Source organism: Peromyscus californicus, unplaced genomic scaffold (genome assembly GCF_007827085.1).
Source record: "Peromyscus californicus insignis strain IS unplaced genomic scaffold, ASM782708v3 Scaffold_21__1_contigs__length_65335640, whole genome shotgun sequence".
Taxonomy (NCBI): domain Eukaryota; kingdom Metazoa; phylum Chordata; class Mammalia; order Rodentia; family Cricetidae; genus Peromyscus; species Peromyscus californicus.
Window position 1 is genome coordinate 3,611,082 of NW_026294514.1, and position 15,655 is coordinate 3,626,736.

Consider the following 15,655-nt stretch of genomic DNA (forward strand, 5'->3'; position numbering starts at 1 on the left):
CGGCTGTTCCCAGGACTTCTGTGCCTTCCGGGAGCTGGGTGTGCTAAACACTGGTGCTGCCTTAGGCCAGCAAGAGTCATGGAGGGCCGTTGGTAACTGAGCCTGGATCACGTTGAACTAAATCTTGTTAACAAGAGAGACCTGAAAACAGCGCGAGTGGCCTCCACGAACAGTACAAAGTGTTTCTGAGTCACTTTATTATTTCCAGCTGTTAAGCTGTTCTGTCAAAAATACCTAGCAACGTTAACAAAGGAGATCTTCCAGAAGAAAGGCCTACAGTAAGGTTTTAAAAGCACAAGCCATTTACCAACATTAAAGAATTCTTAGATTGAGATTTTGATAGACACCTAGTAAATTTTTTTTTCTCAGTATTTGAGGAAGTTAATCTCAATAAAAACAATTTGGATAGTAGGTTAATTTTTAGAATCTCAAAAGATTGTTGATTGGAATTAATACTGCCTTTATAAATAAGAATGAAAACGTAACAAGGGGGATTTCCTTAGCTATGCATTTAGTGAAAAGGGCTGATATCTGGATTGCCTTTTATTTTAGGATGCCTGAACATTGGTACTTTGTTTTTCTTCTTTGGCCTGTGATATTAAAAGACACATTCCTGCTCAGTTTCTCTGGTGCTGAGACGTTTCACAGACGTGAAAATGTCAATGTTATCTCTATTTTCCTTTTCTACTTTGAAACTGGCGAGACTGGCATGTGAACAAAAAAGAAAATCCTCACATACATTCAGACACATACACATACCAAAGAACATCTAAAAATCCTTTGAAAATGTTATGATAACATTTTGGAGTTTATTCTTGCAAATCCTGAAGGACATTAGACTTTATTTTGATCTCTCCTGCAACTTCAGTTGATGGAACTCAAAGTTGGAGGCAAACCAGGTCTCAGTGTGCTACTAATGTACTGGGGCGCTTCTCTGCTGAAGGAGTCTGGGTGTCATTGCCCTTGTTTGATGCTGTCCTGTGCACAGAGCCAGCGCTGAGTCCCCTGTGCTGTTCACAGGTGCTGTACCAGGTGGAAGGATTTGTGGACAAGAACAATGACCTCCTGTACCGAGACCTGTCCCAAGCCATGTGGAAGGCCGGCCATGCCCTCATCAAATCTCTGTTCCCCGAAGGGAACCCAGCGAAGGTCAACCTGAAGAGACCGCCTACGGCGGGGTCGCAGTTCAAGGCGTCCGTGGCCACTCTGATGAAAAACCTGCAGACCAAGAATCCGAACTACATCAGGTACTTCTGGAGCCCGAGTTCAGATCTCAGAGCACTTAATGAATCATACTTTCCAGTTGGTTTCAATTTAAATGCAGCCCTAGTGGAGAGTAGCAAACACAGCGATAGGTCAAATAATACGGTTGTTTGGTTGTCCTAAACAATTCACAGCTCTATTTCCTTCCCCGGCATGGAAGGGGTGGCGTGACAGGAGACAGGAAGCTGGAGGTTGGCATGGGGGAGTCCCAACTTTCTGCTTTTATGGGGGTTTTTGTTTTTAATGACAAAGTACAAAAACAAATGGTGAGCTCTTTTCCTGGGGCTTTGCCTGCAGCCCTGTTCTTGGCACGTGTTTGGCTTCCTGTAATGTGCTGTCAGAGCAGAGCCGTGAAGTAGGCAGCGTGGTGGCCACTCGTGTCGCTGAGGCCCAGGCCCTAGACTTTGTTAGGAGAAACCATTTCTAAAACAACCCAGATGTCTCCAAGGCAGTAAGAAAGACTTCCCTAAAACCTCGAGAGTCCCTGTGTCTGTTTGCTTCCCAGCTTCAGGGTCATCTCAGAGGTGACTTGCTCTGGATTCGGGAAGGTCCCACTAGGGTTAGAATCTGTCGAGTGTGCTGGTACCCAAAGCAGTAGGAGGTGTGCTGGCTGATGGATACGATGTCAGCATGCATCTTACCCTTGGAATTTCAGTTAGGAAGAAACCAAAGTGAAGCACATTTGTGTGTGTGTGTGTGTGTGTGTGTGTTTGGTTTGTTTACCTGACATTTATATCAGTAGAAACAGAAATAGGCAAATTATCCTGCCCTGATTTACCCAAGTTACAACATGTATTGGGAGAAAAATCTCATTTCTAGAAAATAGCCCGGAATCTTTAATCATTTGTTTTCGCTATTCTCAGTTGAGTGGAGTTAGCGAGTTTTCTCGAGGTGCCTCTTACATGAAGCGATTCACACAGATTTGAGGTGAACAGTTGGATTACTTTATAACCATGATGTTTACCTTGGCAGCATCACTCGGATCGAGACATGAAACATACACCATCACCTTAGGGAGTTCTTTGTTCTCTAGTTTTTGTGTGTTCTGTAAGAAATTGGAATAGGCCCCAAGGCTGTGAGGTGGTCCTCATGCTCGCTGCTAGGAACTCGGCAGCCTCAGATTTCAACGTAAGGCTAAACTTTTTCCATTCATTGTCCCTGGCCCTTTATCGATAACCAATTGCATTTATGCATAGGAGACGGATTCAGAACTTAAGTTTCCTATTGATTTGTCTGCCGCCTTCATTTAGTGCATAGAGTAGACATTCCATGGTAAACGGAAAAGTATGCAAACATCAAGACAAAGCCAGATGAGATTTAATTGTCCCAGTGTGTGTGTGTGTGTTTTAGGGAGGTCACTTAACGGTTGTACTGCCATAACCATGGATGTGTAACGGTTGTGTTAGTCAGCACAGGGATGGCTGCTGTGTGATCCCGAACTGATAATGGCTTCTACAAGTCTGGCGTTTACTCTGTGTAAGGACTTTTTAGTGTAAGAACGGCTCTAGAGCTTATAGGGAAGCTTTTCTGTTTTGTGGCTCTGCCATTTTCAGGGTGTGTTCTTCATCTTTGCGGTCAAAGATGGCTGCCCACTGGCAAAGGCCTGCTTACTGGGAGAAAGCGGGGATAAGCTTCTTCTTTTAGGGACCCAGACCAGAACACAACACATTACTTCTGCTTTGATACTAAAATTTGATCATGTGACCATACCTACCTACTAGCAAAGGAGTCTGGGAATGTCAGCCTTCCTCAGCCACAAAGAGCTCTGTTACAAAGGAACATAGGCCAAGGAGGCAGGAGTGAGTGAGTGTGTGTGTGTGTGTGTGTGTGTGTTTCTTATGGCCTTATCACCTATTCATAATAAAGGCACGAGTTCTAATTGTACAGCTTTATTATATATATATGTATATACATGTGTTACCCCATTCAGATCAAAATATTAAATTTGCTGAGGCTGGGGAGATGGCTTAGTTGCTGAGCAAGCAAGAAGACCTGACTTTAGATTCTCCAGAACCCACTAAAGAAGCTAGCCACAGGAGCTGCCTGTAACCCTGGTGCTGAGGAGGCAGGTCAGGATTCCTGGAGTCATTGACCTGCTGTTCTAACTGAATGGATGAGCTCAGGGTCCTGAAGTGTGTACACACGCATACATAGACACAGGAAGTGCGTACCCACACATACATAGACACATCTATCATCGTAAAAGGTTTCCTTACGCTTGTCTTCTGTGTGGATCCCCACCGCCACCTCTCAGAGGAAACAACAGTACAGATTCAGACTGGTTTTGCACGAACGTCATATGTATATGTAATTGCACAGTGTACATCATTTTGAAAATTCTTTCACTTTTTGAAATGTCATTGGCACTCATCAGTGCCATTGCATGCCTTAATCATTTTCTTAATTGCAGTGTATACAATATTATATTTATGTCCAGTTTATTGTGAAATGGTTTGAAGTAATTAGAAGTGGGTTTGGTTTTCCAAGAATAGCCAGTAATTACTGTGAAATGGTTAGACATGAAACCCCAGTCAAGATCCACAGAGGCAGAGTTTAAAACCTAAAATGCTTGAAATGTTTTAGGTGCATCAAGCCGAATGATAAAAAAGCAGCACACATTTTCAACGAGAGTCTCGTGTGCCATCAGATCAGGTACCTGGGTCTGCTGGAGAATGTCCGAGTAAGGCGGGCAGGCTACGCCTTCAGGCAGGCCTATGAACCCTGCCTGGAAAGATACAAGATGCTTTGCAAACAAACATGGCCTCACTGGAAAGGACCAGCAAGGTAAGCAGCTCTCTGGCTGTGCGACCGTCAGCTTCTGAAGTGTCAGGTAGCGATGTGTTCTTGGTGTGGCTTGGGTTTGCCCTTGTATGTAAAGTTTAGGATAACATTGTAGATAATTCTCAGCTTACTGTGGAGGTGTCAGTTTTCTTTGATATTGAAATGGAACGTATGAAATCCATATTTGGAACTCGAGTGCCTATACGTGTTTCAAATATACACATGACAAATTCATAGGCAGTTGGTAGTTGATGTATGAACTTGTGTGATGGAGCGCAGCTGCTACAGGAGAGAAGTCAGGCCTGGCCTGTGAGGAACCTCCACTCTCAACAATCAGGATTGCCGTGGGGAATGTAGAAGTCTGAATACTGCAGGAGGCCAGCATGGCCGCTCATGGGCGAGACAGGCTGTGTGCACATTCTCAGTTGGACCCAGCCTTTTACAGGAAATTGAGTTGTAATTAGACATGCACTCTCGAGTTATAGAAGAGACAGAAATCACATATGCTCTAGTCTCTGGTGTCTAATGCAGACCCAGGGTGTTGTTGCTACACACCGTTAATTTCTAGGATATTGTGCTAAACATGCCATAACAAAGAACATTATTTATTCCCTGTCTGGCAGGCAGTCCACAGGTTGGTGGAGCCAGGCTAGTTTTAGAAACTGGTGTTGAAACCAAGGTCAAGGCCTTGTTCCTTCCACATGAGGCCGTGTTCTGTAGCATCTCATTGGTCTGGCACTTGGCACTGTTGTGGGCCTGTGCTCACCCTCGGTGGAATGAGAGCAATGATTCAGGGTTTCAGGGAGGGCTGGAAAGATGGCTCAGTGGTTTAAGAGCGTCTGCTGCTTTTGCAGAGGACTTGGATTTGGTTCCAGCATCTCCCTGGCAGGTCACAACGTCTGAGACTCAAGTTTCAGGGGATGCAGTACCCTCTCCTGGCCTCCTCAGGCACCAAGCACATGGGTGGTGACATACACATATGTGCAGGCGAAACACTTATACACGGCGTTGATTGAGTAGGTTCAGTACACGGCGTTGATTGAGTAGGTTCAGTACACGGCGTTGATGAGTAGGTTCAGTACACGGCGTTGATTGAGTAGGTTCAGTACATGGCGTTGATGAGTAGGTTCAGTATAGGTCTGAGGCTTTTTCTTTCCTCCCTGGCCCCCGCTGATACATTCATTGACTTTTTTCATATTACTAATGAAATCAAGAAATTCCTGCATTTCTTAGGGTCATAGTTCTAAACCTAGATTTGCTTTGGTGGTGTTTATTAGTTTGGGTTAGTTTGTGGAAATCAATCTTGAAAATCCTTTGGTAGAAAGATAATGGCTAAGAGTGATTACCCTAAGAAATGCCGTAGTGTTGGGCCTGGAGAGGTGGTTCAGCAGTAAAGGTGCTTACTGCATGGCCTGACCACCTAAGGGTGATCCCTAGGGCCCACGTACTTCCTGCCAGTTGTCCCCTGACACCCCCCCACAACACTCACCCTTAATGTAAATGTTTTAATGTAGCTTTTTTGTATGTTAATGAGAACCTGACATGATATAGGGTAAAACTATTTCTGTGACTCAGGAAAAACATTGTTTTGTGTTTCGTTTACTCTTTTAGGTCTGGTGTGGAGGTTCTGTTTAATGAACTAGAGATTCCTATGGAAGAATACTCCTTTGGTAGATCCAAGATATTCATCCGAAACCCAAGAACAGTATGTAACCTTTACGCTCTGAACTCAAATTCCATTGTATGCAGGCTAATTCCTGAGGTACCACCATCGAGGCCATATTTGCTTGTTTGTCTGAAGGGTCCTAGAGCTGGGGCAGATAAGGGACGGTATGTTGTTTATACAACACCAAAGCCATGTGATAGACTGTACAAAACTTAAGGAATGAAGACAGAACCGTCAAACCTTGCCTGAGCCTCCCTCCCTGATTCACAGTGACTGGAAGGAGAGCCTATCAGTGTTTGCAGCGTCTAAGTTACACGGGAGTTTGAGGGGTCACAACCCAATGGGTGCACACGAAACATGGAAGGAAGCATTTTTTCAAGATTTACCAAATTCATAGACCTCTTTAGAGTTTCTTGGAGCCTTTGCACAAATGTACAGATGGGTGAAAAGTATAATTAATATCACATGGCTTAGTGAGATGGAAGTTTAGAGGGCTTGAGGGCACTTCGGTTGTTGAAAGAGGTCACCAGCACCTGCATTAGGAGGAGTTGTCCTTTCCCGGCCGAGCATCCTTTGCTTGAGGATCTGAACTCCAGCCCTGCAGACTTCTGGATGCCATGTAGGTACTCAGGACTTCACCCTGAGCTGGTTTGCATCCTGTAGAGCGCAGGTCCCTTCTGGCTCATTTCAACCTTCTCTGATCTGTCATAAGATCCTTCATGAATCCATCAAAATATTTTCTCCGTGCACCGAGATCTGTAGCATACATCTTTCAAGTAGCTGATGTCAGCATCCGAAGTTCTTTCATGTGTGCCGTAGGTCCGGAGGACTTTGGCTAAGTCTGTCTACTGTTTCTTACTAGTTATTTCAATTAGAAGACCTCAGGAAGCAGCGGCTGGAGGACCTGGCCACTCTCATTCAGAAGATTTATCGAGGATGGAAATGTCGTACACATTTCCTGCTCATGAAAAAAAGCCAAGTTGTGATTGCTGCCTGGTACAGGAGATACGCGGTGAGTCCCGGAACTACAGCCTGATGTAACTAACTTCTCACTACAACCTGATGTAACGATGCCAACTTCTCACTACAACCTCACATAACCACGCCAACTTCTCACTTTAACCTGATGCAATATTGGATGCTAACATTACAACCTGGCGTAACCATGCCAACTTCTCATTACAACCTGATGTAATGATGCCAACTTCTCACTGCAGCCGGATGTAATGATGCTAAATTCTCATTACAACCTGACATAACCATGCCAACTTCTCAGTGTTCTCTATGGGCTCCCGTGTTTGCAACTTTTACTAGCTAAAATTTCCCAACAACCTTGTGAAATGCATGTTGGTATTATTATTATTAGTAGTATTATTAGTATTATTAGTATTATTAGTATTTTTAACATGGGAAAACAAGGTGCTGAGCTTCTGGGAACCTGCCCACAGCTGTCAGTGGCAGAGCATGGATCTGAGTCTAAGACAGTTACGGAGCTCAGGGTTTAGTGTTCCAGACTATTCTGCACTGATCTCGGTGAAGGATGTAGCAGGAAATCTGTCTTTGATTTTGTCATTGGTTTGAGGAGATTGCGTCATTTACTTTCACTATGATGGGGAGGGTCAGTTTTCTAAAATGACTAGATGGCTGCGTATATTGTGGCAGGAGTGAAGAGAGATGGCTTTAATTCCAGAGCACCAAAATTCTGTTTTAGTACAACTTTGGTTTTGGCTAAAGGACTGAATTATCTGTAGTCTTCAGATAGAAGGAGTCAATAATAAAGTATTTTTGCTTACCTAGTATGGAACTTCTTTTTGGAAGTTCAGTACCTGGTTGTCTGCTTTGTTGGAGGCATGCTGCTTGTTTGGAAGGGCCTGAAGCTTTGCCTCCGCCCCCACTTTAATTTAGGTTGCGTTCTTGAAATGACTTGTAGTGATAAGAAGAGCACAGCTTCTTCTCTGCAAAGTTAAAAGTGGGTTAAATTTGCAATCAGGTCTCATTTAGTGCAATCGTCCTCTGCAGCTAACGAGACATTTTGCCATCAGATACAATCAGTGTTGACTTACTGTCATGAAATGCATCTTAGCATTTTCCCAAATTTTGGGAACCAGTAACGTGTTTAAATGATAAAGCTAAGATGTGCTTGGTCTTTAAGTGGGGTCTTTAACTGCCTGTTCTAATTAGGAAGATTACAGCCACAATATAAGTCTTAGAATGGCCACATTTGAGTGGACGGTTTGTTCACGTCTGTTCAGCTAAGACACAGTGGGCTGTTGTCACTCTGCCCTAGTGCTTATGGGTTCTCCTCCACGCACCCAGCAGCGCTTCTTAACTGCAGACTCATGATGCTCCCTTCTGTTTCCTGAGAAAGGGAGGGCCAACTCAGCTTATCTGTAAGATGTACTTTTTATCATTTCTTATTTTGAGGTCATTAAGAAAATCCAAGCTTGAGCAGATCCTTAATCTGTCTTGAATTCTACAAAAAGTATTCTTAAAAAAAATACTTACTGTGCTCTGAGAGTAGCAAAGTGGACCCAGGAGCCTGGTTCCTGCCTTGATAAAGTTCACTTTTAGCAAGAGAAAATAAGCATCTGTCAAATGAGGGTTAGTGTTGCTGTGGTGGAACCCTGTGACCAAAGCAACTTGGGGAGGAAAGAGTTTATTTAGTATTCCACTCCCACATTCCATGTTTATCATCAAAGGAAGTCAGGACAGGAACTCAAGCAGGGCAGGAACCTGGAGGCAGGAGCTGATGCAGAGGCCATGGAGGAGTGCTGCTTACCGACTTGCTCTCTGTGGCTTGCTCAGATTTTTTGGAGGGAATATTTCAAGCCAAACTCTCCACTGCCCATCTCCCTCCATTACCTCTGATCTTCCAGATGGAGCCCCGGCTCTCAGACATCATCAGAGAACAGGAGCCAACAGTCTCATGCTTCACAATGAAGCCTTAACAACCCGATGTTAGTGTTTTTGAAAGGCTTTGCATTTTCGTCAGAGATGCCCATGTCCCCGCATCCATTCCAAACCCAGAACTGAAAGGGCTCGCTTTTCTTGGGAGAGTGTTCTAGCAGCTTCGCTGTCTTAAGGAATCAACTCTACAGCAAGGCCTCTGGACAGGGAGCTTGTTGAGCTGGAGTGTGGCTGTGCACCTTTCACGGTGTTGGCCTTTGTCACAGTCCGTCCTCGTGGGTGAGGATGGAGCTAGACGCACACGTTCTCGGGGGTTCTGTTTATACTTCATTTCAGTTGATACCAGGCTGGCTTACTGAAAATAATTACCCTGACTTCCCAACTCGAAGCAGAGTAACGATAGCAAACTTAAAAGTGACCGGAAGGTTTGAGGTAGGCTAGCCCAGTAAGCTGCATGATGAAGAATGATACCAAGAAGAGAATATTCTCAAAAAGTAGGTGCAAAGTGGCGTGGGGTCACTGCTGCACAGCACGATGCAGAGAACAGGCGTTGGTGACAGTGGTCCGCACGGTGACACACAGGTCACCGTGTTTGGCGTCCTCCACGTGGACCGCAGGCTTGCTGTCGTCACTTGGTCGTATAACCTTTACCTTTCTTTATACTCCGGTTTCCGGGAGTGTGTGTGGTCAGGCACCCGCCGCTCTTCGTGAACAGATACCCTTTCACTGGCCTTCAAGGTCTACCTTTTAGCTATGCAGATATATGACTGCTGACATCTTCGCCTTTATCCCGCAGCAACAAAAGCGGGTACCAGCAGATAAAGAGCTCGGCCCTGGTGGTGCAGTCTTATATCCGGGGCTGGAAGGTGAGTGTAAATGTGGGCTCTACGTACGTGGGAGCTGGGGTTCTTCACAGAGGGTGCTGTCTTCAGGCTCGCCCTGCAGGGGAGGCTTCCTCATCTCCGACACCTGCGCTGTAAACAGCCCCATGGAAAGAGTAAATATTATGGGGCCAAGCAGGGAACCCCGGGCGACTATGTCTCGGCTGCTTCCTTCTGATCGCTTTATTTAGTTATTTATTTTTTTAAGCTTTGTTCTCTAAGCATTAAGTCCCTGAAATAATACGGTATATAATTTCAGTATCCTCGTACCCAGTGCTTTTGAGAGAAGCCGTTGTCCAGAAGGCTGCCTGCCATACAGCCACTGCTTGAGTCCTGTGGGTCTCAGCCCCACATCCGTGACTTTCTAGTGACCCCCTGCAGCCACCTCATGATGACTGGAAGCTCCCGGCTCTGGCTAGGGCTGTGGTAGAAGGCAGAGTGGGTAGTCACGGTGGCTGTGCTGTTCTCGATCCTTCCAGCTAAGACTCGGTTCAAGGGTCAGTGAACTTTGGGCCCAGGCAAATTTCAGCCTGTGTTCTGGTTTGTACATCCCGCAAGCCAAGAATGGTTGTTATATTTTTGAAGAATTGTAAGCAAAAAGCAGAAGACAGTTCCAAGCGTGTGAAAATGACATGAAATGTGGATTTTAATATCCATACATGAAGATGTGGCCCATGCGGATTTTAATATACATACATGAAGATGTGACCGTGTTCACCTATTTTAGACTCTAGGTCCGTAATAGCCAAGTAGCCTGGTAGCTGTGGTGCATTGTGTGACTTTCAACACCGCAGCCATTTACCATCTTAACTCTTTAAAAAACGTATTTTTGTTAGTTCTTTGAGAATTTCATACAGTGTATTTTAATGCTATTCACACCCCCAACTCCTTGATGATCCACGCATCCACCACCACCACCACCACCCCCAACACACACACATACATTATCTTCTCCTTTTGCCGTTGTTTTCAAAGTTTCACCATCTCACTCTTTACGGAAAAACGCTGACTAACCCCAGGCTCTCCACTCCTACCCCAGGCCTCTTCTGACCATTTTCCTATGAGATGGGTCATGGAATGTTCTGGATCCAGAGGGATACTTTGAGGTTGTGTTCAGGCCCACAGCTTCTCCAGAGGGTACAGCCGGGGCTACAAATCTAGGTGCTTTCGTTGATGTAGGCCTTGGTGTAGACCTTGTCCAGATTAAGGGCTTGTCCAAGTTAATGTGGCGCACCTGCAAGCTCTTCCCTGACCAGAGTTCTAGGCTCTGGGACCAGTCTGCAGGCTAGAGACCCAATGGCAGGACCCAAAGCTTTCACCCAAGCCAGGTGCCCTTCTGGCTTGAGCAATTACTGGGGGAAAAAAGTCACTGGTTTGGATTAAAAAAAATAAATCTTTTGATTTGAAAGGATAGCCACAGTTACTTCCCAACAAAATGAATAAAGAGATGCATTGGACTTTGGAAGAACAATGGAGCACTCTGGCCGTGGTCTGAGACTGAGTCTCTACCTCTGTGTAGACAGCCTGTGTTGCTGTGGCCATTTTTTTTCCCCTGTCACATACCAAGGCAGGAGCTGCCATCTCATGGTGAGACCACCCCGCCATGCCAGTGTCTCCGGGCATTTACTCCTGTTCTCAGCTGGTTCTCACTAGACCATGTGTATTTAGACTCTGGCCTCTTCGAAAATGATTTTCTAGTCACTCTTTTAAGTTCATTTAATATAATATATATCTATATATATATCTGTATATATATATATATATATATAGATAGATAGATAGATAGATAGATAGATAGATAGATATAATATACCTGGGGATGACTTCTCTACCATAGGCTCGAAAACTCCTGCGGGAGCTGAAGCATCAGAAATGCTGTAAGGAGGCCGCCACCACCATCGCAGCGTACTGGCACGGAACCCAGGTAGGCCCAAGGCCCTGAGGAGGGAGGGCGGGTTGGGAGTGACTGTGGAGCCCAGGACCCTCAGACTCAGGGGCAGAAAATGATTCACTGGCTTGAGCTACTGAGCACACACGCGCCTCTTGCCCTTTGCCGCGTTTTGGTGTGGGTGGTGGCACGTGCTTTTGCGTTTACCCTTGGTGACGGGTGTCTCCTTTTCTGTCTCCCTCGGGAAGCAGCAGCAGCAGCAGCAGCCTTTCCTGCCTTAACCCTTTCTGTAACTCCTTTTCAAACGCACCACAGGCGCGAAGGGAGCTGAGACGGCTGAAGGAGGAGGCTAGGAATAAACATGCTATTGCAGTTATTTGGGCTTACTGGCTTGGATCGAAGGTACTTGATGCACACGTCTCGTCACTGCGTCCGGGAATTCCGCAGTAACCAACCCTGGTCTCTTAGCATAGCAGGGATGGAGGATGCAGTTGGTAGTGACTCGCCCCAGTGCATGCCTTAGCGGCCAAATTACTAAAACTGGTGATGATAGACAGTAGTACGCTGTGGAAGCATTGGCATGTACAGACCAAAAACACTAATCTTACTAATAAGGCTCTAGCCTAGTTCTTCTTTAAAACCCTCTTAATTAACTTGCATGTTTAGCGCCCACGGTCTCCCACTGTTGAATGCTGGCCAGTTTTTGTAGGGGTCCTTGTATGCAGGGGCGCATGTGGAGAATGTTAAGATTGGGGTTCGAATCAGTTGACAAAGTAATGCCGGTAACGCATGCTTTAAAGAGAAGTAATCCTTGAATGAACTTGCGTTTCAGGCTGACCGTGACACCTATTGGTTATCGTAAGCCAACAATGTCATGTTTTCAGGGAAGGGTCAACTGTGATTTCACAGAAAACTGTGTTCATGTGAAGCTAGCCATACTTGCCAGAGAAGAATCCCAGGAATTTCAGCATTGATGTTTGTTTTCAGAGACAAAGGCCTCCTAAAACTCACTAATCCCAGGCAGAGTCCTGGGCTCTGGGAACATTTCATATGCCCCCAAGGAACAAGAGTTTTAGATGTTTTTCTTACTTAGAAATCAAAGGTCATCTTGGCTTAAAATGTGTATTCCAGTTAGAAACATGAACCTCTGCAGAGTCCTGTGTTTTGGGGGAAGTCTACCTTTTCAGCATTGTGAGCCCATCTTGTGAGACGAGTAAGTTTGTCAAAAACTGACCAGAATTGTTCATTTGTGTTTTTTCTAAAACTCTGAAAAACCAACCTAGCTCCTTAGCCAGTTACGGGAAGTGTCCCAGCAGAGTCGCTGCTCCTGGGGGACCTCTCCAGGGAGCTTATTGCCCGGCCTCAGTGCTGGGATGTCTGCAGATGTCTGCAGAATCAGTGCCTGCCTCTGTCTCCTGAAACAGCGTGCCCAGGATTGATTTTTTTCCCCCCAGCGTCATCTTTTCAACCCATCAGTCATGGCACTTTTTTCCTCATTTCAATTTTTAGTGTCACTGTTTGGGATCTTAGCCAAATTTTGTTTTTGTTTTGGCAATGTAGGGGATTGATTCGAGGGCCTTCCGAATGTGAGTTTGCCCCCCCCCCCCCTCCCCGTGCGGTTCAGTTACACAAGCATGCTGCTTCTAACCTGAACTGGGAAGAACTGCTATATCTTGTTAGTTTTACTTTTTGCTTGTGCTCACCTACACAGCCTTGATTTTTTTTCCCAATGGTTGTCCACACAAGTTGTCTCTTTAATTCATCCTTTAAATAAAGGATCTTGAGAGGTTCACAGCCAAGGGAAGGATAGCAAGATGGACAAACTGAGGAAGGGTAGGGAGAAAGGAGGGGAGCAGAAGTGAAGGGGGGTCATCCTCTTGGGTGCCACATAATTGTCCTTGCCCGGAAGTGAGTCTCAGTGCGCTGAAATACAGGCCACTGTGCCAGCCCCACATCAACTCCTCGGGTCGAAATGAGCGTACGCTGTCCCTCTGCCGTTCTGCAGTCCTGCTCAAACGTGGGCTCTCCTGTTTGGTGGGGGGTATCTTTTTCTGGTCATTTGTGCTGTCTGCATTGGGCTGTCTCTTATTTACTATCTAAAACATTCTAGGCTCGGAGGGAATTGAAACGCTTGAAGGAGGAGGCTAGGCGTAAGCATGCGGTTGCTGTCATTTGGGCTTACTGGCTTGGACTGAAGGTACTTCCGTCACGACTTCCTCTTGCCCTGGGTGAACTCCATAAAGCCTCGCACCTACTAACCCCAGAAAACTGGCGGCGCTTGCTGCTGGCTGCACAGTCTTACGAAATGTCAGCTTGCCTAATTTTGTTTCTTTTTAAGGGAAAAAAAAATGAAAACAGCTACACGCTAATTTTCTCATTTCAATGTGATTTTAATTTCTTTAAAGAATGAGTGTAATGCAGTATATTTTGTCCAAGACATGAAGACAACATGTCTGAGTTTTATCATTTTGCTTTCAAGACAGGGTCTCTGGAACTCACTCTGTAGATCAGGCTGGCCTCGAACGCACAGAGATCCACCTGCCTCTACTTCCTGAGTGCTGGGATTAAAGGCATGGACCACCACCGCCCAACTTTTTGTGAGATTTTAAATCATGAGGCAGAGTGTGGTCCTTGAGCTGGAAGCCGATCTTCCATCCACAGTAGCCTGAGTGGAGGTTTGAGGCTTTGTTCCCATCTGCCTGTGCTATTCCACTGAGGATAGAGTACAACTTTCTTCAAAGTGATCATAGCCCAGCACGGGCATGAAGTGGAGAGAGCTGAAAAGTTCAGACCTTGAGATTGAGGCAGGTGCTTGGTCTGAGAGGGAAAGGCACACACAAGTACATAAGAAAATTTGACTCTGAGCATCTTCAGGCAGTGTAAGGATTTGGTCCTCCTGTTTAGTAATTAGCCGACATAGTGAGACTTCCACATAACCTTTTGACAGTGATCAGGGTCCTTTTCACACTACTCCTTTTCAGTATTCTACTTTAGTCCAGTAACATGAACTCTTATTCTAAATATTTGAAAATTAGCTGAGCAGCCATTGATTCTGCATCTCAACAGCCTTCAGAAACATCCCTGAACATTGCTTTAAATAACCTCCATTTTCCCCTGAAAGTTCCTCCTACGAACGTTTAGTTAATTATCCTTTTTGCTTATTCTGAGTATTCATAAGGTAATTAAGAAGAAACTTCAATATGAGTTTAACAGATGTTCTATTTGACAGATTCTGAGTAAGTTCTTTGCATGCTCTGTTTGGAAGCCAAGCACAGCTAAACATTTCCTGTTTTGTGTTTTTGAATTTGCACTGTAATTTTTATAAGAGGAAGGAAACACCAGGATTGAATCCAGACTGACTCCGCATTCTGATTTCTACCAGTCATATCTCCAGTTTTCTGGGTTTCGATGCACATTCTTTCAAGCTGTTCGCACTGGAGGTGTGCAGCGGCAGCTTTCTGGGCACACGCAGCCTGCGGGTGAATGCTATTTCTGCAGAATTCACCGGGCTGGCCTAACCCCAGCTCATCCCCCTCAGTTCCTAATGAGACAGAAGTTATCTTATCCTGTTTCCGTTATTACTGTTATGAAACAAGATTAAACTTTTTTGAAGTTTAAGATTGTAATAATCCTGTCATTTTTATCATAAAAACAAGTTATGTTGATGGGAGCAATGCTTTTGTCCTTGGAAATGATTTGATTTGCTTGTATAAATAAATACAAAATACACCGGACCCTTTTACGATTCCTGGTGCTCAAGAAGGTCCCCATTGTGGGAAGAGTGTGACGCCACCCAGTTTTTGCTGTACGTAGCTTTATTTGGGGAGCAGCCATTTATCCCGTGGAATGTCAGAAAACTTGCTGACAGCTCCCATACAGTGAGATTCAGCTGCATAGGGTAGGACTTCTGCATGGGCTATGCTCCCCTGAGACAAACCTCTCTTCGGCTTGCCGGCTTTCTTCTCTGTGCCCCTCGACCCTTGTCAGCTGGAGGATTGAAATGCTTATGAATCTAGCAATCCCGTGGCTACAAGAGAAATGACAGCTAGAACGTGGATAAGAGGAATGACTGCCTATATGTGTCGAAATGTAAACTTTAGAGCGTCTCCGTTGTATAGAACGGCCTGCCCTCAGACGCTTATCTGTTGTATAGAAGGGCCTATCCTCAGACCCTTAGCTGTTGTATAGAGGGCCTATCCTCAGACCCTTATCTGTTATATAGAACGGCCTATCCTCAGACCCTTATCTGTTGTATAGAACGGCCTATCC

At 45.2% G+C, this 15,655-nt stretch overlaps 1 protein-coding gene across 1 annotated transcript in view; it reads left to right on the forward strand.

Annotated features, from left to right (window-relative positions):
* The window catches only part of Myo1b (myosin IB), a 177,400-nt gene that overhangs the window by 145,488 nt on the left and 16,257 nt on the right, over positions 1–15,655 (forward strand). Inside the window, 9 exon segments of the mRNA XM_052749431.1 lie at positions 1,021–1,247; positions 3,847–4,047; positions 5,656–5,749; positions 6,573–6,722; positions 9,414–9,425; positions 9,427–9,483; positions 11,336–11,422; positions 11,702–11,788; positions 13,497–13,583. Of these exon segments, the coding sequence (XP_052605391.1) occupies positions 1,021–1,247; positions 3,847–4,047; positions 5,656–5,749; positions 6,573–6,722; positions 9,414–9,425; positions 9,427–9,483; positions 11,336–11,422; positions 11,702–11,788; positions 13,497–13,583 (1,002 nt within the window).